The sequence below is a fragment of the Chrysemys picta genome, chromosome 7 (genome assembly GCF_011386835.1).
Source record: "Chrysemys picta bellii isolate R12L10 chromosome 7, ASM1138683v2, whole genome shotgun sequence".
NCBI classification, from domain to species: domain Eukaryota; kingdom Metazoa; phylum Chordata; order Testudines; family Emydidae; genus Chrysemys; species Chrysemys picta.
The window spans coordinates 1,849,129-1,875,648 of NC_088797.1; the positions used below are offsets into that span (position 1 = coordinate 1,849,129).

At 46.3% G+C, this 26,520-nt stretch overlaps 1 protein-coding gene across 2 annotated transcripts in view; it reads right to left on the reverse strand.

Moving 5' to 3' along the window:
• Positions 1-26,520, reverse strand: part of FAM107A (family with sequence similarity 107 member A) — a 63,574-nt gene that overhangs the window by 18,710 nt on the left and 18,344 nt on the right. The window contains exon 2 of one of the 2 annotated variants that reach the window (XM_008173320.4): positions 17,590-17,653. In XM_008173320.4, the coding sequence (XP_008171542.1) occupies positions 17,590-17,653 (64 nt within the window). Of the gene's footprint in view, positions 1-15,178; positions 17,475-17,589; positions 17,654-26,520 lie in introns of those variants that run through there. The other variant, XM_005295945.5, reaches the window with a different exon arrangement.

Here is a 26,520-nt window from a genome sequence, read left to right on the forward strand (position 1 = left end):
GACCCGAAGCCAGGCTCCTTTCTGGTCCATCTCTGCATTTTACAGGAGGGGGTTCATGACCATTCTGCCCAGCCCAATGTGGAGCACTGATTGCCTCCCCTTAAAACAAGGATGGGAGAATGCTTTGGAAAAGCACTAGCCGGCGTTTGAAAAGCATGGTGTCTCTGGAGTGTTAGATAACTGCAAATGCATCGTCTGAAACTCTGCCACATCAGGAAAATTGTAGCTCCCCATACTTGTTAGTTTGCTAGATGCTGCCTTTGAGCCCCACGAAGCAAGACGTAGCTAAAATGTCAGGTCTCTATCTAATTGCCATGATCTATACTGAATTAATATCCCTGCACCCACCACAGACTGAGGTCTTTCAGCCGTGCAGCCCCTGCAGGCTGCTGTCTCTGACTGACATTACAGCATCAGTGGATAATTTTTTTTGGGCCCCTGTCAGAGGCCCGGTGTTCTGCAGACAGAACTGCATGTTTGCAAGGGTCACCAAAGTGTGTGAGGCCTCCACTGGCCTGTGCAAAGAAGCAAAGTCCGGGTCATGAACAATACATGCCCTTCCTGCTGCTCAGCCTGACTGTGTCTGTTTTCAGCAAGGGCTTCCAGCCACACTTTAATAGCCGAGCCATTCCCAGTTTAGGCTGTTTTCAATCCCAACCTGATGTGTGTTATGGAACACACTGTCAGTCCGCTTTTGCTGCGGGCACTGAATGTGCTTTCAAACACTAGATTTAGAAAAGACGAAACCTACACTTGGCTGGAACGATCCTCACTACAACTCCTGAATGGCAGCGCTGCTTGGAATGCAGGTAGTTCTGTGCAGACCTTCCCAATCTTCTGTTTCCATCCTCTCCTCCTGCCGGGCCCCATACGAACCCGGCCCTCCCTCTGACTAAGGAGGGATCTAAGCATCCTCTGAACTCTACCAATCCCATTCTGGGATTTAAATTCTGAGTTCTAAATTAGCTGTTACCACTCAAGGAAGAGATTTTGGAGTCATTGTGGATGATGGGTCTCTGGAAACGTCCACTCAATGTGCAGAGGCAGCCAAAAAAGGAAACAGAATGTTGGGAACCATTAAGAAAAAGATAGAAAATAAGACAGAAAATATCATATTGCCTCTATATAAATCCATGGTGTGCCAAACTTTGAATACCGTGTCCTGTTCTGGTTGCCCCATCTCAAAAAGGATATAATGGAACCGGAAAAGGTTCAGAGAAGGGCAACAAAGATTATCCAGGGTATGGAATGGCTTCTGTACGAGCAGAAACTAAAAAGATTAGGGCTGTTTAGCTTGGACTGCTAAGCGAGGATATGATAGATAGCATGAATGGAGTGGAAAAGTGAATAGAGACGCGTTATTTAACCTTTCCAACAATAAAAAAATCAGGGGTCACCCAATGAAATTAATAGGCAGCAGGTTTAATACAAACAAGAGGAATTACTTTTTGACACAGCCCACAGTCAACCTGTGGAACTTATTGCCAGGGGATGATGTGATGGCCAAAGTATAACTGGGTTAAAAAAAGAACTAGAGAAGTTCATGCAGGACAGGTCCATCAATGGCTATTAGCCAAGCTGGTCAGGGATGCAACCCCATGCTCAGGCTGACCCTAAATCTCTGACTGCCAGGAGAGGAAGACAGGGTGGATCATTCCAACTGCCCTGTTCTGTACACTCCCCATGAAGCACCTGGCATTCACCACTGTCGGAAGACAGAACATAAGAACATAACCATGACCATACTGGGTCAGACCAAAGGTCCATCTAGCCCAGTATCCTGTCCTCCAACAGTGGCCAATACCAGGTGCCCCAGAGGGAATGAACAGAACAGGGAATCATCAAGTGATCCATCCCCTGTCGCTCATTCCCAGCTTCTGGCAAACAGAGGCTAGGGACACCATCCCTGCCCATCCTGGCTAATAGCCATCAATGGACCTATCCTGTATGAATTTAGCTAGTTCTTTTTTTAACCCTGTTATAGTCTTGGCCTTCACAACATCCTCTGGCAAGGGGTTCCACAGGTTGACTGTGCGTTGTGTGAAAAAATACTTCCTTTTGTTTGTTTTAAACCTGCTGCCTATAAGAACAAAAAACAGGATACTAGGCTAGATGGACCATTGGTCTGACCCAGTATGGCCGTTCTTATGTTCTTATTCTGAATACTATCTAGGCAGGGGTGATGGCTTCTGGAGTGGCATGATGCTCTCTCTTCCCTTGTGAGCTGGTCTCGCAGACACTAGCATCACTCTCTTTCAGGGCCAAGTTATATTTTCTGGACTGGGGTGGAAACCCAAACTCAGAGGGTGAATCGAGCTGTGAACCCCATCCCTGTATCTCATTTGCTTCTGCTCTTTGGGTCACAATGAAGTCATTTCCCTACGAGACAGGAGATGCATGTCACAGAGCATGTATTTGGGGTCCTTCTACTTATCTCTAACTAGAAAGGATTCACTCTGGAAATGCCCCGTCTTGGAAAAATGGATCACTTTACGGCCTTGCACCATGACCACAGAACCATATATCCCCATACCTGGCAGAGACTTGCTATGCTGGTGCCTGGGGTGCTGGTGTTAAAGGGCTCTAGCTGCCTTGTCTACCAGTCTGGATGCAGGAGAATAATCTCAAGGAATGTTAAGTGGATTAGCTCCCCGCTAAAGGGAAGTGAAAGTAATCACTCAGCGGCCAGGTGCAATGGCTGGTTACAGCTTGAGGCTGGGTCCAGCAGGTTTCTAAAAGGGATTGAGAGGGGAAAATGACTAAAAACAAAAGCAAAGAAAGAAAGTAACCCAGGGCTATTAGGCTTTAGAAGCTTTATTTCTGGGCTGAGGCTCCACCCCAGCACTCCCGGACCAGAGCTGCACAGGGGAGACCCGAGGACCCAGCGCCTACCTGCTTTTTACAGATTTTACTCTGAAATTCTTTCCCTTTTGCTGATTGGCTGCCCGCTCCCTCCCTGACAGTCTCTCCTCCCCAGCATCACTACGCCTGACTTGTGCTTCCCTTCTCAATTCCCCTTTAACTTTGCCCCGCCGCATAGCTATAATCCTCTTCCCTCTGAACAACCCCCCCCAAAAAGGAAAACAGGAAACCAACCCATCCACAGCCTTCCCCCACTCCGCACGGCATTTACAAGCGGTAAATGTATGGTAGGTCCCTTCCCTCCACCCTTTCTGTGGCGTCTCTATTTTGATTGTTGCTCTCCAGGGCAGAGACTGCCTCTCGCTCTGTGTTTGACAGATAGAACAATAGCCCCCCCATCTTGCTTATCATAATACAGATAATAGGCTAACGGTTCCCTGGCAGTGTTACTGAGCTCCGCAGACTCTTGGGCTTTGTGGCTGAAGCACTATCCTTCAAATTCAGCAGCTCTTTAGAAATCCTTGGCCAACCTTGCAATATTCTTGAAATAGAACTCTCAACCAATGGCGCTCACAAGCTCTGCTGGCTTCGCTAACGAGTGGATTCCATTAACTGGGTGTCTGCTATTCTGCTGTTTTTATTCCAACTTAGAAAATTTAGAAAGGGCTGAAGCTAGAAATGTCAAAGTTAGCTGGTTTGGTTGATCTCATTGACACTTAAAAATCAATCACTATTTGAACAAAATAATTTCACAGATGTTTCAGTGATTAATGTTGCCAACTGGGGCATCCTTGACTAATGCAACCTTACCTGGGATGACCTTAACAAATGCCCCCTTAACCTGGAAATATACCAATATAAATTATTTATATGTTTTCATAAAAATGTGTGGAAAAATTCTAATGCACACATGCAAAAAGTGCTGACTTTCGAAAGGTATAACTTTAATGTTATAGAGCTTTTCCTCTTCAGAGTGCTTTGATTTTTAAGCTTTGTTCTACAAAACAAGCCAAGTTTGCAATTCCTAGCTTCTGATGGTTGAGTTATCTGAATACTAATTTTCTGGCTAGAACATCTGGGGAAAAGGTTTTTGTTCATGACCGAATAATTGCAAAATGATTTCACTCAATCTTTCCACAAAAGTTCACCTTTGAGCAGAGACCAAGCATGGAAAATTTCAGCCCCAAAAGGAGTTTTTAAAATAAATTAGGAACAACTGAAAAAGGGGGCTTAGATGAAAGTTAGAAAATATCTACAATAGGTGGTATCTGTTAAATACAATAGTCCGACCTTAACTACAGTGGGTGCGGCAGTACACATGTCTACTGGGAATGGGAAATATTCAAGGGCACCAAACAAACTCCTATTATCCCTCTTACAGGGTCTTGAAATACTGCTGCTGGATTTTCAGGGAGGACTGAATGTGCGTTGTATTTCATTATTTCATTCTTCTATATGTTATGGGATTGCTTCAGGACAAATTATATCAATAAAACGCTTTTCCTCCTCTTTCTCTCTGTTTATAGGTGATTGGGACACAGGGCACCAGTGTAAAACTAGAGGCCTGAAGCATGATTCTGGGGTTGGGGTCAGGACGCACATGGAGGGAGCATTAACGTTCATAATTCTAGGAAACCCTGTTCCTGCTGGAGGTTGGCTTGGGTATAAATGTGGCTATTCAGGGCTCTTAAAATCACTGGCTGAATAGAGTGTTCTAACAATCCACCTCTCCTGAATGGTGATGTATGAATACAGCTCTAGGAAGTAACCCATTGCTTATTTGCATATCCTGTCTGTATCTTATTGTGATCCAAAAGAAGAAATCTCAGTACAGTAACGGCAAAATAGCGAATTAGTGATGGTGGCTACTGAACTGGGTTGGTGTAGTATCAACACTTTTATAGGGTAGTGGGAGAATATGCATTGCATGAGTCATCTAAAAGCCACAACTCAATATACTGTATTGCAATGTGGCTTATCACAGCTAGTTGGAACGGTTCAGTTGTTGATCTGACACTATGAAATAACCTACATTATGCACTCCACACGCTCAGCTGCAGCACTGCTGAGGTTATAGTCATTTCCAAGAATTTGCCATCACAGTGGCGTTCTAAACTCAAGCAGCGTTTTATCTGCCAAAGCACAAATATCAAACACAACACGTCTCTATGGCAACTCAAACTGCACCAAGGTTCCAGTGCCCAAGCCAACTCCTGGTATAACTCTGGAGCTGCTACACTTAACCCCCCCCCCCCAAAAAACCCAACCCCCAAAATGCTGCATTCTGCAGAAATTATATTACAAACTCATCTGTATGGAGCAATTTTAGATGGGATCGGGGAGAGATGTTTAAAAAAATAGCAGCAGCTTTAATATCTTTTGAATAACAGATAAGTTAAGGCAGGGAGGAAACTAAGTATCAAGCAGATATTTAAGGCTATATTCAAAGACACATAAAGATCTCTCTGTTAGCTTTAAAAAACCTCCATTACAATTAGGAATGGCCGACTTGGCCTTTTCTTGCACTGCGATACCATTGCACTTGCTAATTCATTTAGAAGTTCAATCTCCTTTGTTGCATAGAGGGAAAAAAGGATCTGGCAATGGCCACTTAACACTCACTGGGTGGATGGAAAATTCTGCAGCATTCTGAATGCCTTCTGCTCCCAAAGATGTTTGAAGTGTGATGCTTTGCCAAACGGCTACAAATGTTCGGTTCCCCAACCCGTGGAAATCTGGCTCTAACATGGCCAGAGGGTAGAAAGAGTTTGAGAAATCTCAGCTAGGTCTGTATTCATACACGAAAGGGCTGATTTTGGCTAACCTGCCGAGCTGCTCAAATGAAGCTCTTTCTTTCAAGCTAGTACCACAGTTTGCAGTAGTGCTGGCAGGCCTTGACTGTGCACCACCAGCAAATGTCTGTGCCGCAGAAATGACATTGGGCATTTGGGTGAAATGGAACAATGTCATCATTCACATTGCCACAGTTAGGGCTTGTCACGGAGTCCCCGGGCGATGCTCTGGAACTGCTCCCCACAAAGCCAGTCAGGACTCTGGGGAGCCTCCTTTCCCTCGGAGCAGACCGTCTTCAGGGCAAGAAGCTCACACGGCTTCACCTCCAGGGTCTCTCCTGGGAGCATTCAGCATATGCCCCTCCGTGCGCTTCCCACAGCGAGTCCACCCAGGCAGGGTCCTGGGTAAGCCAAAGGGTTCTGCACCCCCCACTTTGCAGTCAGACGTGACTCTCGGCCAGCCAGCAAAACAGAGGTTTTTAGACGACAGGAACATGGTCTAAAACAGAGCTTGTAGGTCCAGCAAACGGGACCCGTCCGCCGGGTCCATTCTGGGGCCCAGCGAGGCAGATCCCCGTCCGCCCTCCCTTCCAGTCCTCAGCTAGCTCCAAACTCCAACCCCCGTCCAGCCCCTCCTTCTCTGGGCTTTGTCTCTTTCCTGGGCCAGGAGGTCACCTGATCCCTTTGTCTCCAACACCTTCAGTTGGCACCTTTGCAGAGGAGGGGCCCAGGCCATCAGTTGCTAGGAGACAGAGGGTCGGGCATTTATGTATCCTGGCCCTTTGCTCTGCAGCAACCATACACCCTTATCCCACCACCTAGATACTTAAGAACTGCATAGGGGAAACTGAGGAAAACATTAAGAACAGTCCTACTTCGTCACAGGGCTGCATCAGATGTGTCAGCAGTGCTCACTGATTTTAAGGAGTCTATAACCTGGCCGCCAAAATTCACCCCGGCTTAAACAAGAATCAGAACTTAGTGATATATCTGTATCAGTATAGTTTGTGCTGGAGGCTGGAATTTTACAGAGGTACACCCCCTGAGACCCCAATTTAGCAAAGCACACACCTAACTTGAACACTGAAGTCAAATATCAGAGGGGTAGCCGTGTTAGTCTGAATCTGTAAAAAGCAACAGAGGGTCCTGTGGCACCTTTGAGACTAACAGAAGTATTGGGAGCATAAGCTTTCGTGGGTAAGAACCTCACTTCTTGCATCTGAAGAAGTGAGGTTCTTACCCACGAAAGCTTATGCTCCCAATACTTCTGTTAGTCTCAAAGGTGCCACAGGACCCTCTGTTGCTTTTTACTGAAGTCAAAGGTGCACTACAACGCATGGAGATGGAGGAAGAGGGTCACCAGGGGCTCAGGAGTGCAAGATGGGCAAGGCAGCTACCAGACAAACACAGGATATATAAAACTGGCCTCTGTGCATGCTGAATTCAGATCTCTTTCCTGCACTCTGCCTGCCGCATCACTCATTGCTAATGAAATAAATGGGAGTTAAGCACATGCTTAAAGTTAAGCACTTTAAGGTAGACTGGAGCGCGTGTACACGTGCCCCACACTACCCTTTGTTGCTTGAGCACATGAAGGGTTTGTGTGTGTGCCTACGGCAGCACACATAGAAGTGCAGGCACCTCTTGGGGCCTTCACGTCTCTAAACGTGGATGTGACTGTTCAAAAACGTAGCTCACAGTTTGCAGTTTGTTTGTTTAGAAGAGAGATGGCTGCAAATGCCCACTTGCCGCTGGTCAGTCCGAATTCCACAAGGAAATTTAAGGCATGAACCTAGAGCACCTTCAGTCTCACGTAAAAATAAATGGCATCTACATTGACAATACCATGGAACACAAGGGACCTGTTACCGGCTAGTATTTCAGTATCCACATATTAAAAATCCCTAAATCTTAATGGAAAGAGTCCCTGTTGACTGAAGGAGCCACCTGATATCTCAAAATCCACACACTAAGTACTAGAAGTTCCACTTATCACCGTATAACATAAAGAGTCCTAGGGAGATGCCAGGACAAAGCATAAGACTATAGTTTCAAGGGAGCCTTTGTGATGAATTAGGAACTTTAAAAACTCTGCACATTTTTTGAAGAAAATATGTGTTTTCCAGAAGTTTTAATGTGTGCATTTTGAACAGCAAGACCCAGCATTTCTGCTTCCTGCAGGCCCTTGACAATGCAACTGACACTACTCCGCTGAGCCAATTTGCAGGGGGTCTCGGATGAGTGCGGGAAGGCAATCTCTGGATCTGATCCGAAGGTGATTGTAATCAATGGGGGAATTTCCACTGACTTCAGTGGACTTTGAATCTGGCACCATATATGGTGTTAGATGTGGTGTGATGACACTATATGTTATGCCATATGCATGTCCTAAAGAATGAATTAAAGCAAAGGGATTGTAAGCAAGACATGAGAAATAATTCTTCTACTCTACTCTGTGCTGATTAGGCCTCATCTGGAGTATTGTGTGCAGTTCTGGGCTCCACATTTCAGGAAAGATGTGGACAAATTGGAGAGAGTCCAGAAAAGAGCAACAAAAATAATTAAAGGGCTAGAAAACATGACCTACAGGAAGATTGAAAAAATTGCGTTTGTTTAGTCCAGAGAAGAGAAGACAGAGAGGGGACATGATAACAGTTTTCAAGTACATAAAAGGTTGTTGCAAGGAGGAGGGAGAAAAATTATTCTTAACCTCTGAGGATAGGACAAGAAGCAATGGGCTTAAATTGCAGAAAGGGCAGTTTAGGTTGGACATTAGGAAAAACTTCCTAACTATCAGGGTGATTAAGCACTGGAATAAATTGCCCAGGGAGGTTGTGGAATCTCCATCATTGGAGATTTTTAAGAGCAGGTTGGACAAACACCTGTCAGGGATGGTCTAGATAATACTTAGCCCTGCCATGAGTGCAGGGGACTGGATTAGATGACCTCTCGAGGTGCCTTCCAGACCTATGATTCTACAATTCTATGAAAAGCGACAAAGAGTCCTGTGGCACCTTATAGACTAACAGAAGTATTGGAGCATGAGCTTTTGTGGGTGAATACAATTCTATGATTATCCTTCAGTTTGAATTTCCTGCCTCTTGGCAATTTATATCATAAGCCTGCAGTTATTTAGATTATTTTTTTGCTACTTTACTAAAAAGAGATAAGATTGGAAATATTTAGGTGTAGGCTGTTCTGTATCCCAACATCCTGTACTCAAAGTCATACAAAGACACAAAAGATACAGTAACAAATCAACAGGAGGCTCTTTGTTATGCTTTTAACCTGAGGTTACACTGGAGAAGTCATGCGAGTTTTGAATCCTTCTACCGTCCCTTTGACCCACGCTGCACAAGTAACGGTAACATGTCTCAGATCTCTGGAGGAGCGTTAGGTAACGTTTCCAACCATGTCAAGGGAATCCAGAGATCGGCTGTTTTGTTTCCCAACATTGCTGACATGCACAATGACTTTGGTATAATCTGATGCTGTGGGAAAGGGACAGATATTTGTTTTGACTTTTGTTCCACAAACACAAAGGAAACGTTAATCTGTCATGAGTTTCTGTTTGCTAGAGTTCTCGTTGCTTGATAATTCCCATAGTAAGGTCTTTGGGGGAGATCTACAGAGTAAATTGTCACAGCTCCTCTGAAGTCAGTGATGCTATGCCAGGCTCTGCCCCTACATGTTTACAGAGCAGAGTTAGATTTGCAAAAGGATCCTGACTAGAGACACAATGGACTTGCTCCTGACACAGTTCCTCCTGGCCATTACTCTGAAGACACAGACCAATACAGCAGCCACATACCGGTCCCTGTTTTGTCACCGTAATGAGCAGCACAGCCAGTATTCTTTAGCCAGTGGGAATATGTGTCTTGCATGAAATTAACAAGACCCTTGCTTCCAAATAAGAAGCATTTTGAATGCTGACCTGGCCTGATCCTCTTGAATTCTCCAAACCCCAGGAAAATGAACTGATTTGGAAAGTTTTGTTCTATCCCCTGAGGTGTGAACTGAAAAGAGCCAAATGCAGAACTGTCTTGTTTATATGATCAAAAGTGAATGCATCCTAGAATCTACCAGAGATTCAGTGGTGTTTAGAAATGCCTTAGACAGATGCTTTTTAAGGATCAGAATCTACAATATGTGATTCAGAGCAGTAACCATTTTGAGTCTCATTATTATTATCAGGAAGGCAGATTTTGGGAAGCTCAGAGAGCTGATAGGTAAGGTCCCATGGGAATCAAGACTGAGGGGAAAAACAACTGAGGAGAGTTGGCAGTTTTTCAAAGGGACACTATTAAGGGCCCAAAAGCAAGCTATTCCGCTGGTTAGGAAAGATAGAAAATGTGGCAAAAGACCACCTTGGCTTAACCATGAGATCTTGCACGATCTAAAAAATAAAAAGGAGTCATATAAAAAATGGAAACTAGGACAGATTACAAAGGAGGAATATAGGCAAACAACACAGGAATGCAGGGGCAAGATTAGAAAGGCAAAGGCCCAAAATGAGCTCAAACTAGCTACGGGAATAAAAGGAAACAAGAAGACTTTTTATCAATACATTAGAAGCAAGAGGAAGACCAAAGACAGGGTAGGCCCACTGCTTAGTGAAGAGGGAGAAACAGTAACAGGAAACTTGGAAATGGCAGAGATGCTTAATGACTTCTTTGTTTCGGTCTTCACCGAGAAGTCTGAAGCAATGCCTAACATAGTGAATGCTAATGGGAAGGGGGTAGGTTTAGCGGATAAAATAAAAAAAGAACAAGTTAAAAATCACTTAGAAAAGTTAGATGCCTGCAAGTCACCCGGGCCTGATGAAATGCATCCTAGAATACTCAAGGAGCTAATAGAGGAGGTATCTGAGCCTCTAGCTATTATCTTTGGAAAGTCATGGGAGACGGGAGAGATTCCAGAAGACTGGAAAAGGGCAAATATAGTGCCCATCTATAAAAAGGGAAATAAAAACAACCCAGGTAACTACAGACCAGTTAGTTTAACTTCTGTGCCAGGGAAGATAATGGAGCAAGTAATTAAGGAAATCATCTGCAAACACTTGGAAGGTGGTAAGGTGATAGGGAACAGCCAGCATGGATTTGTGAAGAACAAATCATGTCAAACCAATCTGATAGCTTTCTTTGATAGAATAACGAGCCTTGTGGATAAGGGTGAAGCGGTGGATGTGGTATACCTAGACTTTAGTAAGGCATTTGATACGGTCTCGCATGATATTCTTATCGATAAACTAGGCAAATACAAATTAGATGGGGCTACTATAAGGTGGGTGCATAACTGGCTGGATAACCGTACTCAGAGAGTTGTTATTAATGGTTCCCAATCCTGCTGGAAAGGTGTAACGAGTGGGGTTCCGCAGGGGTCTGTTTTGGGACCGTCTCTGTTCAATATCTTCATCAACGACTTAGATATTGGCATAGAAAGTACGCTTATTAAGTTTGCGGATGATACCAAACTGGGAGGGATTGCAACTACTTTGGAGGACAGGGTCATAATTCAAAATGATCTGGACAAATTGGAGAAATGGTCTGAGTTAAACAGGATGAAGTTTAACAAAGACAAATGCAAAGTGCTCCACTTAGGAAGGAAAAATCAATTTCACACATACAGAATGGGAAAAGACTGTCTAGGAAGGAGTACGGCAGAAAGGGATCTAGGGGTTATAGTGGACCACAAGCTAAATATGAGTCAACAGTGTGATGCTGTTGCAAAAAAAGCAAACATGATTCTGGGATGCATTAACAGGTGTGTTGTGAGCAAGACACGAGAAGTCATTCTTCCGCTCTACTCTGCTCTGGTTAGGCCTCAGCTGGAGTATTGTGTCCAGTTCTGGGCGCCGCATTTTAAAAAAGATGTGGAGAAATTGGAAAGGGTCCAAAGAAGAGCAACAAGAATGATTAAAGGTCTTGAGAACATGACCTATGAAGGAAGGCTGAAAGAACTGGGTTTGTTTAGTTTGGAGAAGAGAAGACTGAGAGGGGACATGATAGCAGTTTACAGGTATCTAAAAGGGTGTCATGAGGAGGAGGGAGAGAACTTGTTCACCTTAGCCTCTAAGGATAGAACCAGAAACAATGGGTTTAAACTGCAGCAAGGGAGGTCTAGGTTGGACATTAGGAAAAAGTTCCTAACTGTCAGGGTGGTTAAACACTGGACTAAATTGCCTAGGGAGGTTGTGGAATCTCCGTCTCTGGAGATATTTAAGAGTAGGTTAGATAAATGTCTATCAGGGATGGTCTAGACAGTATTTGGTCCTGCCATGCGGGCAGGGGACTGGACTCGATGACCTCTCGAGGTCCCTTCCAGTCCTATAATCTATGATTCTATGATTCTATGATTCTATGATTAACAAGGATCATTTTAGGGACAAAACAACAACTTGATTCCCTTACATTAGCTTAGTGTCTGCAGTGGTGATGGACATTGCAATTAGCATTACAGAAAGCCCTATGATTGGCAGATGCTAATTATCATAACTGTCAGAGCATCATTGGCATCATCATTATGATTTTCTTAACTGTCTGGGTTCTTAGTCTCTGCTACGTAGGCAGCTTCTGGAATTTGCTGTGCATGGCGTTTGCTCTCGTTTGTCTGCATGCCATCCAGGGGAAATGGGGTCTAACCACAGACAGACCTGGTAGACATTCCCCTCCTCATCATTCACCCTTGGGTTAGGCAGTCACATCTCTGAGGAGCAACAGGGCATGCTCCAAAAGGAAGACAAAAATCCTTTGTCCCCGTTTAATCTATAGTTTTAAATAATTAACCAAGCCTAATTCTGGTCATTATAATGCAATAGGACAAATGTAACCTGATGTGATCACCCTGGGAAATGATTCGTAACTCTCTGAATGAGAGCAGCAAATGCACACATTGCAGGTTCTCTAAGCTAAAATTCAGGGACAAAGCAAAGAACAAAGGGCACAATGTCGGGAAGAGAAAGAAAACATGAATGGCATTACAAATGCAATAAGTTGTTTTTATGGGAAGGAAAGTTTTTTTTATTTTTTTTTACAGTTCAGATCCATGTGATTTCAGACCAGGTGCAGTGCGTGAATCTCTGTGCTATATGTCACTCTGGGTGTGGAAAGAAACTGTTCTCCACTAATTTATGAAGCTCATCTCATAGCAAAGGCAATCTCTCTAGGGACTGCTCGCAGAATAAGGTACTTCTCACCATGAATAAGGGTGGAAGAAAATGGCCTTTTGTGGTACAAACTGTTTCTGGGGGAAAGCAAAGAAACCTTGACAGCAGTATCTGCTCATGTTTTTATACTGGGGCCACACCAGTATTGTCACCTGGATTTTTAACTGTGTTCCTGAAGCCGGGTTCAGGGATAAAGAACATACAAGGAACATTTCAGAGTGTCCCGCTCATCACAGGGCTGGTGGCTTCCCTGTCTTACTTATTAGCTCTGATATGGTGGCCCCACGGAGATGTATTCATAAATTAGAGACTGAAAAGACGGCTGGGTTGCCTAGTCCTTCCCTAGTGCAGTGCAGGCCTATATTTTGTTCTGCGCTCTGTAAAATTGCTCTGACCTGATAGAACGTTCTATGAATTTCGTGCTGGTGAAGGGTTCCAGGCCGACAGCCCTGGGGAATGGAGATCTCTATTCATCCACAGAGCAAGTGCAGCACAGCCAGCAGTAGTGTGAGCTTTCCGGAGGGTCCCCGGAAGTGTCACCTTTGGGAGGTGGGTGCCCCTCCACGGGGAGGAGACCACACCCTTTACTTCCATGTAGGTCAACAGCTCTCAGTTGGTAACATCTTTGGGTTACCACTGATCTAAGCTCGATTGGTCCAGCAACCTGTTGTGAAAGGCAAAGACTCCACAGCACATTACCAAGCTCCTAAGCCATCCAGCCCCTCCCATAGCCTGCCATTTCTGACCTGTAAATAGTCAGTGCATTACTCTGGATTTACACCAGTGTTACTGAGAACGAGACTCACCCTGCTACGTCCCCAAACAGCTGTGCAAGGGGTAACAACGCATCTAGGTGCTGGTACTCACTAATATTCCCATGTACCCACCCAGCACAACTCTTAGTGCCGTTCTTGAAAATATGGGGACAAATTCTGCTGTCACCTACACTGTTGCAAATTAAGTTAAAAGAAACTCAGAAGTAATGGAGTCCCTCTAGATTTGCACCGGTGTAACTTAGCGTGGTCCAGTGCCTACTGAGAACCAGCTGCTAGCACTGTCTGCTGAGAACATGAGCTGTCAGTATCGATACCTTCACAAGGTGTTCAAATCCAAAAGGGTTGGACGTGACACCTGGGACTGCTCCAATCCTGCTCACTAGCTAATTTCTCAAGAACATAAGAACGGCTGTACTGGGTCAGACCAAAGGTCCAGCTAGCCCAGTATCCTGTCTGCCGACAGTGGCCAATGCCAGGTGCCCCAGAGGGAATGAACAGAACAGGGAATCACCAAATCTTCCAAGTGAAACAAACCCTGGCTTATTTTTCAACAAACTGAGTTATAAGGTGTTTACAATTCATGCAAATTTGACTGTGTTTCAGCTAAGCTTGAAACTGCTTATAAAGTTATCCCGGCAGCCAAAGCCCTGCTGTGGTGGCAGCAGGTGAAATCTGGTAAATTAGTTAACAATTGAGTTTAAAATGTCTCCGATTGTGACAGTTAAATACACATGACAGTCCTTGGAGTCCTGCCTCGATTAACAATTAACAAGCTGTCTCAGTGAAATGCCTTTCAGAAATGCCAAGCACTCGACACTTATAAAAACATGCCATGGTATTCTATGGGAGTGGTCAAAACCATAATGTGATGGCAGGGTTTTGGGTCATTACTATTGAAATTTTTCATGGGCATAGAAGAATTCTCTCTCTAATGTACATATTGCTAATTACTGCCAATGCACCAGCTTAGTTATTTTTGTTAAGAAGTGACAGATGCCTAGAAATCCTACATTCACTACTAATATATCATCATATATTTGCTCTCTGCTTTTGGCATACTCATACTAAAAAGATCCCATTGTCCCAATCACCAGAAAATGTTTTTAGGTACCCCAAAGATATTTAAAAGAACACATAGAAAAATCTCCAAAGTTAAACAGCAGGGATTTCATTAACACGTATTCTTCCAGCATAATTCCCTTCCAAACAGAACATTTGAGTGACAGCACAGGATTGGTCACGGTATACACAGTGGCCTATGGGTCCTTTCGGAGAGGCGGAAGAAGCCTGTGAACTATAGAAGGTTTAAAGGAAAGAGATCTCAAAAGAGTTACATGACTTAAAACTAGTTGTAAAATAGTCCCTTAAATAAACACAGATGTGCTGCAGAGTATTCCTATTAGGGAAACTCAGAGACAGCACAGCTCCAGGAGGACTCATAAAATACTTCACCTTTGCTGCTGTCAAAGCCAACGCAGGGGAAGAGCAGGCAGAAGGTCAAATGGAAATTTCAAGTTAATCAAATTTCTGGTTCTGCCTGGGAGGGCACCTGGGAGACTTTTGCCAGAGACACCTGTGCTTACCTGATTTGACCAGCATTGCTCTGTAGAGTCCAGTAGCTCCAGGTGGTACCCTCACCTGGTCCTCCACCCTCTGAGACATGAGAGCCAGGTCTCTGAGCTTCTCAGTAGTGTGGAGTCTGAGTTAGCTTCTTCGCAGTGCTGTGCAGGTCTAAGTGTGCATGACTTTTTGGCTCTGTACTGCTAAGCTCTCTCACTTCTGTAAGATCTTTTCAGAGGGAGTGAGAATAAAACCACGTGATCTGAGCTTGCTGCATAGCTGCTGCCCTCCCCTGCTGACAAGCACATTCTGCACTAACAAAACCATTCCGCTGGGCTCCTGTGATATTACATGACTATTGTGCGACTGGAGGGGCGCCGCCCACACCTTAGGGGAGCAGTATTAACTCCTCTGCAGGAGTTTGGCAGCTCCACTCAGAAATGGCTTATTTGCTGTTAATTGCTCAGCTTGGGGACATTCTTCCTAAAGCAAGTGCTAGCTCCATGCTCAGGACGAGCTGATGCTTTTCAGGGGAGGAAAATAGCTTCACGTGTGACAAATGATCGGAACAACCATTGAAGCAAGAACACTCACAGCAACCCACAGAGCTGACAGGGGCGTCAGAATCCCTGCCCAGGTTCCAGCAGCGATTGCTGCTCTGAAAGCTGCCTTGCACACGCAGACAGCGACAGCCAGACTGTCCAGAGATGGGCCCACACTCCCCACCGCCCGGGATAATCCACCGCAACATGAATCTGGGGCAGCAGTGTTACTGTTCGAGTGATTAGTGCTCCTACTCGGGTGGGGCCCAAAACGTGCTAGATCCTGGGCGAGCCCATAGGAAGAGGCAGTCCCTGCCCCTGCGAGCTTACAGTCTACAAGACAAAAAGGTACAGGTGTCACAAACTGCAGCAACATAAAGGTACCGACACCATGATTATGAGCAGGGATCGAACCCGGGACTGTTGGCCCCTAAACCACAACTTGCAGTAAATAAAAACTCTCTGGACTGGGAGAAAATAGGAGGCTGCGTGGTCGCTTAGCCCAGACACGCATGTTCACATGCTCCACGTCAGTGCATCACACAGACAAAAGGATCAGGGCCATACCAGGCATGCAGCCTGTTAACAGAGAGGGGGTGGGGGAAGGGCACGAGGGGATGAGTTCACAGGAGCATGGGGGTAAAGAACAGGAAGGGAACAGGATCATGGAGGGGGAAGGGAGGAAGGGGAGAGTAGCATGACAAGCATAGGGAGGGACGGGGACTGAGGCTGCCATGGGGGGGACTGTGAGAGGGGGGGAAGGAGGAGGTTTGGATAAACTACTTAGCAGCAAGGAACCTCCAGTGGTGCCTGCATCTCTGGGTTCTTAGGGGGCATCCCCGCATCCCCCACAGGGCTTCATCCTCTTCAGCAGGTTCATGATGGGGGGGGCAAGTATACCCCAAGCTCCACGATCTCGTGGGATTTAGTCTCAGCAGGGGTCACAAACACGTATTGGTGAGAGGGATGTGGGGGTGAGAAACTTTCCACCCCGAGAACGGTTCCTTTTGGGGTTTGGATGAAAGTTCAGGCTGGGGGAGGGGGAGGGGGAGAGGGGCCCCGCTGCAAGACAACCCGAGCTCCTCTCTGGTGCCCTGCGATCGCTGCGTTTCAATCGCAGCAGAGCTGTCCTCTGTGGGGGATTTTACCACCTGGAAAGAAATAGGGGAGCCATTTTGCGGGCTGCCCTGTGTGACCCTGGCAGTGTGGGAGCCTAAGGGGAAGCTGCAGGTGGATTTCCTGCTGGCTGTAATATTGACTTACTAACCATGGAGCTGAAGAGTTAGGGGAAGGCGGCAGCCTGCTCGGGAGGGGGCCATGCTGTAGCTGGGGGTCTCAGGGATGGGCTGGCTGGCTCAACCCGAATTCCTCCAGGGATTCTGGGGAGCGTTGCTACCCTTTTACAAGGTGTATGCGCACGTCCCGCCTCACCCGCTCAACTGCACTGGTTAGTGCAGATGAGGAACAAGACCATGGGCCCTGGGTACCAGGCCACAGTCTAGCTGCACCAATGGCATTAGACTAGCATATTCCTGGGGCTCCCTACTGAGGTTGTGGCAGGTCCCTCTGCGGGGGAGGTGGTTTCCTGCACCCTCTCCCCCACTTCTGCTGCTGCACAGAACCAGCCGGATGTTCCTATATGAAATACTGTGTTTCAGTAACACTCCTCCTACCTGAGTGAGGACCAAGATTGTGGCTGGCTGGAACCCATGTTCTGAGCTCCCTCCCCTGGCCCCCCCAGCCTGGCAGTGTTTGCTAGCAAGGGGTAGCTCCCGGAACACTGATTGTGCAGAACAATGGGCATTGCCCCGTTTGCCGTTCGAAGCACCCCATTGCTTGGCTGAGCAGAACGTGTCATTCCCACCCCGGTGTGGCTCGCCCCAGACACTCACCTGAGCCGTTGACAACATGCTTCCCACTTCCATTAGGAAACGTGGACTGAAGAGAATATTCTTTCTGTGAAAGAGAAGAGAGAGAAATGCGAGAGGTGACCTTTCTGTGTGCTCGGGGGGCCTGTCTCCATTGCCTCAGTCTGAGTCATCTCACCCACGCGACGAGCACCAGTCCCTCACACTCGCAGTCTGCACCTCACACTCTCTCACCTCAGCCTGCTCCCCCCAGCAGAGAGGGAGAGGGACTTGGCCGTCTTCTCAGCCAAGCCAGGCATTAGGAAGGAGGAGGAATAATGTAGCAACGACCTATCACCTCCTTTAGCCCTAGAGTCCAATTCATCACCTCTGCCGTATGCCTTAGCTTCACCGGCCTACGCCCTGAATTCATCATCAGTGGAAAGAGTCTGCCAATGGATTTGTCAATGGACTTTGAAGACAGTAGGGCCCCAGAGAGCAGGGGCATGAGTTTTCTTCTAAGCTACCCGTGGCACAACCATGAACTGTAAAGCAGGCTACAAACAGAAAGCCAAAGATTTGGGGGAAATGCTGTATTTTAATATTTCTGGGTGTAGTGGAGAAATTACCTGGTATGTATTTCAATACCTATACATGGTACCTATATATGTGTGCGTGCGTGCGTGTATGTGTGCTAAATTTGAAAAGAGCCATTCTGATGTAGACAGAAGGACTCTCATTCTCTCGAACAAAGCCACGTCAGAAAAGTGAGTGCCCTCCATTTAAACAGCACAGTTACACAATTCACAATTAAAGCAAACCTCTCTTGGGTTTCTCTAACCTCGGGCATTTCAGCAGAACTCCACATCCACAGTAATTGTTGCACAGCAGCAAAGACATACAGATACATTCAAATGGACAGTTCCAGAAGAACCTCAGGAAAACTGGCGAACCTTAAATGGATCAGAGCCATGGTAACTTTCAGCACAAGCAAGAAGTTCTAGAATGAAAGCTGAGAGTTGGGATGTCACAGACCTACTACGATCCATAGATGTCTGTCTGGCCAGCTAGGTATTACTGTTCTGTTACAATTCCTTTGACATTTATAACCTTCATTGTTTCATTTGCCGAGAAGTGGACCAAATAAGAGGAAATATTTAATTTTCTGTGTTGTTGCAAAGATGCCCCAGGATGGTGCATTTCCTGACAAGGTAAATGTGCCCTGGGGGCTCTTACTTCCTCAAGATAATGACTGCAAATAAAGGCAGATATGAATAAGCTTGTATGAGAACAATGACCTAAAAAGCAACCGGCCTGCTACACTGATAGGGCCGTATTATTTCCTCTGAAGCGGCAACACCACTTGGTGACAACCTGTAAAGTGGTACACACCCAAAGTTCCTGTCCCTGTCCCAAAAGTCCCTGTCCCAAAGTTCCACAGCAAGTCAGCTCCAACCCAGGAGGCCTCCTGGCCCTTGGTGTATTGTGCTAACCATCAGGCAACACGCCTTTCCTATTACAATACTTGCAATATGTGGCTCTAACATCAAGTATCAGGTTATTAATACAGGGTCACTGCCTTCAGGCCAGTTACCTCCATGATACAGCAGCACTTTGCTCAGGGTTATTTACAGAAATCTCCGGCTCTCTGTTTAAACTGCATACAGAGCGACAGCCCAAACGGAATTCTTCGCCCTCAGAATGGGCCTTCAAGTTTCTCTTGGATTCTCCTCTCAGTCCCATTATCCTGGCCACACTCAAGCTCCTAATTCACACGACTAGCTTTCTGTCCAAGAAGGGATGGGTGCAGCTGCTCTCTCCATATTGCTCTTGAACCAGCCAGTGGCTTTTGGTCAGCTCTGGATCAGCAAGTTCACGGGGGCATATTAAGGGGAAAAGAGCAGGATTTAAACTTGCCTTCAGCTCCCAAGTGCCTTGTTGCTAGGACAGATGTGGGCCCCTGAGGAAGCCTGTATCAGCTCAGCCTCAGATAACATTAGATAACTGGTAAAAATAGAAGAAATGAAATGCTGCTCTGTGTCTGATACACTCTCCCAGCCTCCCATGCCCATGCGTAAAGCTCCCACTCTCAGACTCCTCTCTGCTGTGCAGCCCGTTTCCTCTCTTCTGTACATGGTAGGGGTGTACAGGCTCTGTACGGGGATGGATGAGTCTTTCTGAGAGTAAAGAACTTCAGTGGAGCCAAAGGGGGCCATGGAGTTTCACATCACACCTGCTTTCCTAGGAGTTACTGAAGTTACGATTCGTTTTGGCATCTAAATTAGTAAACAATTTCAACCTGTGCTCTTAAGTTTTCGGGGCTAACAAAAAGCCTTTGTATTTCTCCACGGCTCCCTGAAGGTTACTGTGCCAATGCCGCTGGTTGCTAGGTGATACTTATCTGGAGCGGCTCCTTCGGACAATGCATTTCATGGTTTGCAAATTCGCCCAATATTACTGGCAAAGCTGAAATTCCTCTACTTGATACCCTGAGACAATGAAATCTGATGACAACTCATCCAGTATGTTATCAGCACTATTGGTTATTTTTCTTACTTCTTCTATCCCTAGTCCTAAGCAGGCACCTAGTAGGCCATGTTCCTTATGCAGCAATTTTGTAGCTTAATGTTGTGACCCTGAGCTGTTCAGGTCTTGTAATTTCAGAATGACTCATGGGAAAATGAAAACAAGCGTCTCAAAGAAAAGATGGGCTGTTCTCAGGCGGAAAGGAGAATAATCACTTCATAGAATATCAGGGGTAGAAGGGACCTCAGGAGGTCATCCAGTCCAACCCTGTGCTCAAAGGGGGACCACTCCCCAGACAGATTTTTGCCCCAGATCTCTAAGTGGCCCTCTTAAGGATTGAACTCACAACCCTCAGTTTAGGAAGCTAATGCTCAAACCACTAAGCTATCCTTAGTGTTTGGGGTATGGCTGTGCCTAGATGTCCCCACTGAGATCGGACCCGCATGGTGCTAGGTGCTGTACAAACAATTCCTGCCCTCAGAGAGCTTACAACTAATAGACAAGACAGGGTGGGGCGGGGCGGGGCGTGGGGTTGGAGGAAGGATTCTGATCTCCGTTTGTACAGCTGGAGAACTGCAGCACACACAGGGATGTCTGTCGCAGAGCCAGAAACTGAGTGATTGACTTAGATCTCCTGTGTCCCAGACCAGCTCCTTAAACACATGACCAGTCTTCCCTCCCGGTGAGCTGACTTCTGGGGAACCAAGCGGACTCACTCCTCCTGAGGATCTGGCCTTAGGTTTTACTTAAATACGTTCTCAGAGACTCAGTCAGTGCACTGAATACTGCACCTATGGAGTAGATGAGGAACTATTATAAAATAAATGATGAATATTAACTCTCAAAAGCCATTAATTTGACAGGGTGGTGGGGGAAGGGATAGGGGCTGTTCCTAGGTGTGGGAGTTACAGAGGCTGTTTGCTGCGTTGATTTATTTGCTGGTGGAGTTAACTCATTATTGGGTTCTTTGTTGCTGCTGGGTGGTTGTCATTTGGCTAATTAATTGCTAGGGCACCTTGCATGGCAGTTGTTCATTGCTATTTAAAACTACCTAGCTGAATAATCAATACAGAAATTAGACGGGTCATCAGCAAGGCCAGACCCTCAGTTTCCCAAAGCTCTGGATGGCATGAAACTATCCTTCCCCACATGCATGGCAAGGGGACGAACCGACTGACCAGCTCTATTCCCTATTCAGCCAGGCGGTGACATTAGTGAACCATCACCGTGTATCCAAGCTCCAAAATAAACTGGGAACGGCTCAGGTCACTTTGAAAAGACTTCGCCTTCTGGCCCCTACGTGTCTTTCATAAACCTCATTTGAATCTCAGCCCACTGAGAACAGATTGCAGGAAGGTGGAGGTAATGTTGTGCACAGTCGTGTCTTTCAGAGTCCACAGGTGAAATCCTGACCCTGTTGAAGTCAATGGTAATTTTGCCTTGGACTTTAACTGAGCCTGGATTTCACTCCACATGCTGGAAGATCGTCTTCCAAAACCTGTCAAATATTTCCTCTCCTCTACAGATAAACAACAGGAGACAGATCCTCACCAGGCATAAATCAGTGTAGATCCATGGACGCCCAAGACGTTATGCTGATTTTCACCAGCTGCGGATCTAGGGCTTGGTCAGCAATATCAAAGTCAAGGGCCTAGTGAAGTCATTCGCTCCGTATGGGGGCCTATATCTCCCATAGAATACTGCCTCCCCCACCAAAACCAGAGAAAGAATAGTGCCAACAATACGGGTGAGTTCCACTTGAGTCACTACAAGGTCTGCAGCTCTCCTCAGCGCTTCTTTCTAACCCTCAGGATGCAGTTAATTACCCACAAGTCGACCTTTTCCTGCTCCAGATGGGTGGAAGTGGGGAATGGGTGCCTCTGCTTGATCCAGCGGGATCTATGGACAGGAATTTGCTTTTCAGATCAAATCAGACACCCGGAAAAAACATTGCAGCGATGGGTTGAGAAATGTGCTTCGGCCATTTCCAGAAACTGGCGATGCTCCTGGGTAAATCCCTGCCAGAGGCAGCTAGAGCAGAATCTTGTCAAGGTTAGTAAAAGATGGTGGTTAAGTGGGAAAACGTATTATTTTGTTAAAACGTAATCGATCTGTGACCGCTCTGAGACTTCCTGGACTGAGGGAGACGGTGTGACAGGAGGAGCCAGGACACCCATGACTCACCCGGTATCACTGTCTCAATGCCACGCTGCTCCAGGGGAAATAAACCATGACTGAATATTATATTGTTTGGAAAACGTGTCCTGACACATGATTTTCAGTCCTCCAGCAGGTCGGGGCAGGGGGATCGTGATGAATACAAATCTTGAATACAAATCTCTCTTCTACCCTGGCGTGAATCAGGAGTCACTCTATTGAAGGGAGTTATGTTGGTGTAAAAAGGTGGTGAGTGGAGGACCAGACCCACTAGCTTCAATGGGTTAACACCAGGAGTGTACGTCCCCGTTATGCTTATGACAGATTTTGGGTGGAGCAGTACGCATGGACTGGGGGTATGGAGCTTATCGCACCCTGCGGGTAGGGTACAGGGCAGTGCTACAGCCTCTTACTTGCTGCTGTTTTGCCTTCAGGGCTGGAATGATGGTTTATTGTTCTTCCCTCTTTGTACAACACTAAGCCCAAGTGTGGCATGAATCAAGTCAGCCTCTGTGCCCTCCTTCCCTCAAGGGGTTATAATCACGGACCCTGTGGCCTTGGCCTGGCCCCATCCCAGCTCCACAGCACAGAAGAGGAGCAGAATCTTCTTGCACAACTGTGTGGCAGCCACTCACGCTTAGGCATCAGAGCACTTTCCACAGGCCGTATTCTGATGGTGAATTGCAGCACTGCTGTGGTGGGTGACGCCGCCTGATAGAACTCAAGGCAAACCCTGCAGGGCTGGTCTACACGACCACGCTAATCCCCCACGGATGTATCCATGCCGGCAAAACCGCATTCTAGATGCAGCTGTGCCGAGAGACAAGCGCGTCTGTCAGCTTGGCGGGTGTCATTCCGGGAGGTGGTGCGGCTTACGCTGCATCTGCAGTAGGGGGCTCTGCTTGTTCGGGCCAAGGCTCTGTGGTGTAGACAAGGCCTTAGGCAGGCAAGTGTCAGCTTGGTGCAGTGTGTAACTCTGGGGAGCAGTTCCCTAAGGTCGGGTTGCAGATTTGGAGACCTGCTTCTTTTGCTTTCTTTTCTTTAGAGAGAGGGAGACAAGGGAATGAGTTTGCCACATTAATCTATTTCCCCCAAAATAACTGTTACTAATATGCACACTCAACAAGGTCAGTAACTGCAACTGTGCTTAGAGAACTCACATCCCCACTGACTCTATTGGCATTATGGGGTCAGGTGGGTTTCCTACTACTCTGTTAATGGAGACAGGTCAGGAAAAAGGATGCAGAATCTTTACTGGAAGGGCTCTCATACTGGGTGAAATTCACCCCGCTGCAGCCAGGGCTGAAACTGCAGGTGGGAGTGCTGGGCCCTGGGCTGAGGGTGAATTTCCCCTCGTTAGGACATGCATTCCTCATTGTGTAGAAAGACGAAGGCCCTGACGTGCTGAGGAACCAAAATGCTCTGAAACGACCTCGGAACATCAGACGGCAACAGACCAGGAGTGACATGCAGGTCGGGCTACAAACAAAGAACTGCTTTGTTCCGGTGTCAAAACGGTAAAGATGCCGCAGGACTGATCAGCACAAAGTCACGTCCTGTGCTTTGCTGTATAACTGTGGACTCGGATCAGGGCTAAGCAGAAAGACACGGCTGCTAATGACACACCCCAAAGGGAAAAAATGCGGAGGTACACGCCCAATGTCAACACGTGTGCCACAGTGAGATTACAAAGGCTGCTGTGCATGGTAGGGGAGCTCAGCAGAGGATTTCTTCACATAACAATGGCTGAATTCTGCTGAGATTTACAATATTGCCAACCCCAAATGGTCAAAAATCATGACTCAGGCTCCAAAAAAATCATGAGATATGCTTAAAAATCATTAGTATTTTTTTTAAATTGTTTTTTTTATTTGCTTTCTGGTTTCTGAGTCTTTAGCTTACACTTGAATCACATTTTTGATCTTTTCTCTACAACCCTGAGGGCTAGAAACTTACTACTTGTTTAAAGGAAAGCTGGAGTCTCGTGTGTAATCACTGGTCTCCAGGAGCTGGGGCTTTATGGAGAACCCACAATTATTGTGAGACTCACGTAGGAACGGTTTAGAGATGGCAACACCAGATGGGCAGTTGCATGGGGAGGGGGGCAGTAAGTCAGAGCATAGGCCTTGTGCTATCCCAGAAGCATGCCATCACTGGAGATGGGCTGAAGGTTCCCTCTGAGAATTAGACAGTTAAATCACGGAAATTTTGCAGAGCCTGCTCAGTGCAACAAAACTAAGTCAACTCACAGCACTGCAGGCTGGGAACTTGCTGCTTTATTTCACTGCATCACGCCAGAGTTGGGGGGAAAGTCCCACTGCCTAAACAGGAAGCAAGGGACCGGCTGGAACCTGGCTCCATCCCATAATACCCCGGGTTACCCAGTTAACCTTATCATGGCCGCTTTCCTACAGGGATATGATGTCAGAGGAAAACAGCGATGTGTCAGGAGGAGAACACGAAGAGAAAGGGAAATGACCTTTAAAAGTTAGTTAAAATATAATAATGTGTATTTATGGAAAATGCGAATGCCCTCCCCTAGGACATGGATTTTCATTTGTTACCTCCAGGAGTGGTGCTCCATCATTACACCACACTAGGCCGGCTATATTCCTGGGAGTGTACAAGTCTCTCTGCTAGGCTGCGGCATTGCATGTCGCAGAGAAAACTGGGAAAATGACTTATTTTATAAAGACTGACTCGAGTGGGAATTTGCCCTTTTGTTGATATGGTTTTGTTTCATAGTCAGCATATACAGCACCAGCTCTGCTCCCGTGTGTTGTACAGTCCCCAAGTTTGGATCCTGCTCTCACATGGAGCCAGATCCCAAGGATTCCCCCCACCTTTTCACCCTGAACCCCCTGTATTTCCTGAGCTACTTCAGTTCTGAACGGCTTGACTGGGGAACTTCACCATAAATTAGGTGAAGCCAAAGCCAGGGGACCTCCATTAACTGGCTGGTAAGAGCAAACATCAATTATCTTTCCTTCTTCTTCCTCTTCCTCCTACTTGTTAATTTCCATCTCTAGCCCGGTGAGCGAGAGTCCGCTCCAGGGACCCCACGCCTCTGCCAAAGCCCCTACCCAGCCCTCCTATACAACATTTCGAACAAGTGATACTTGTCCTACACCTGGATAACATAACGCTAGCGTTCAGCAAAATTCATCCTCTCGGTAATCTTTACTTGTGTTCGTGTGTTGATGAAAGTTGCTAGATAAGCCAGCTGTCAACACGGGCACAATCCAAGTAGCAATAATGCAAATTTAATTGCTCTTTTATAAGTATGGTGTCAGATGGATTTAGGTCCATATCAAAGCCCTTATCTTATAGCGTTATAGTCATAGTATTATGTTGCCGTCGGAGTAAATGAGCTAGGAAAGGAATTGTTGCAATCAGCTCATGGTAACTAAAAAATATTAAGGTGTATAAAATGCCCCCAAGTGCAAGAACATTTACAGCCTGGTTCTGAACTCACACACACACGGTTCATACCAGTATAACCCCATTAACTTGACTGGAGTTTGCTCAAGATATTCTAATGTAAGTGAGATCGGAGAAAAGGTAATTAATTCCCATAAGTTGACATAGAGACTGTTTACACGGATGGTCAGTGAATGAACACACTGATTAATGAAAACAATGTTAGTGCTTCAACAATAACCCTTAAAGGGAGGTCTGATGCATTGAAACAACACATTGGCCACAGCAACATCCAAGAGACACAGCAATTCCATCTGGTGAAACCATATCGTATGAGACTTAGAAGCACACCAGCCAAATCCGAGGTGAACATTGGTTATTTTAAACTGGAGACGCCCTCCCATTGCTGGCTCCCGTTGCCTTGTATGAGACCATGTAGCTGGGTGCTCCTAGATACTAAGACGTTACCTGAAGCTGCTGCTCTCCTCTCACATCTGAATTCTGAATAGTTTGTCTATTATGCTCCCTCTCAGCAACTGGGGCCTGGTCACGAGGGCCCCTTTAAGAACTCACAGTGATTCCAGTTGCCGTCTCAGCCCCAGATCCTTTAATTCACTCGTCAGCAATCTGGCAACATAATTGTGCAAAACGGAACTCAAAGAAGTCCCCAGACAAACACACAATCTTTCTGCAGCTCTAGGATCCACACAGTCTCTTCCCTTGCTTACTGGCAAGGATCCTGCCTCTGGCCATCTCAACAAAACCCGCTTCCTGCAGCTTCCAGCTGCCTTTTGTATTTGAAATACCTGATTCCCCTCAGGTGGACTCATCCTGTAATCGGGACTGGCTTAGCCCCAAGTTCTCCAGCCCAGG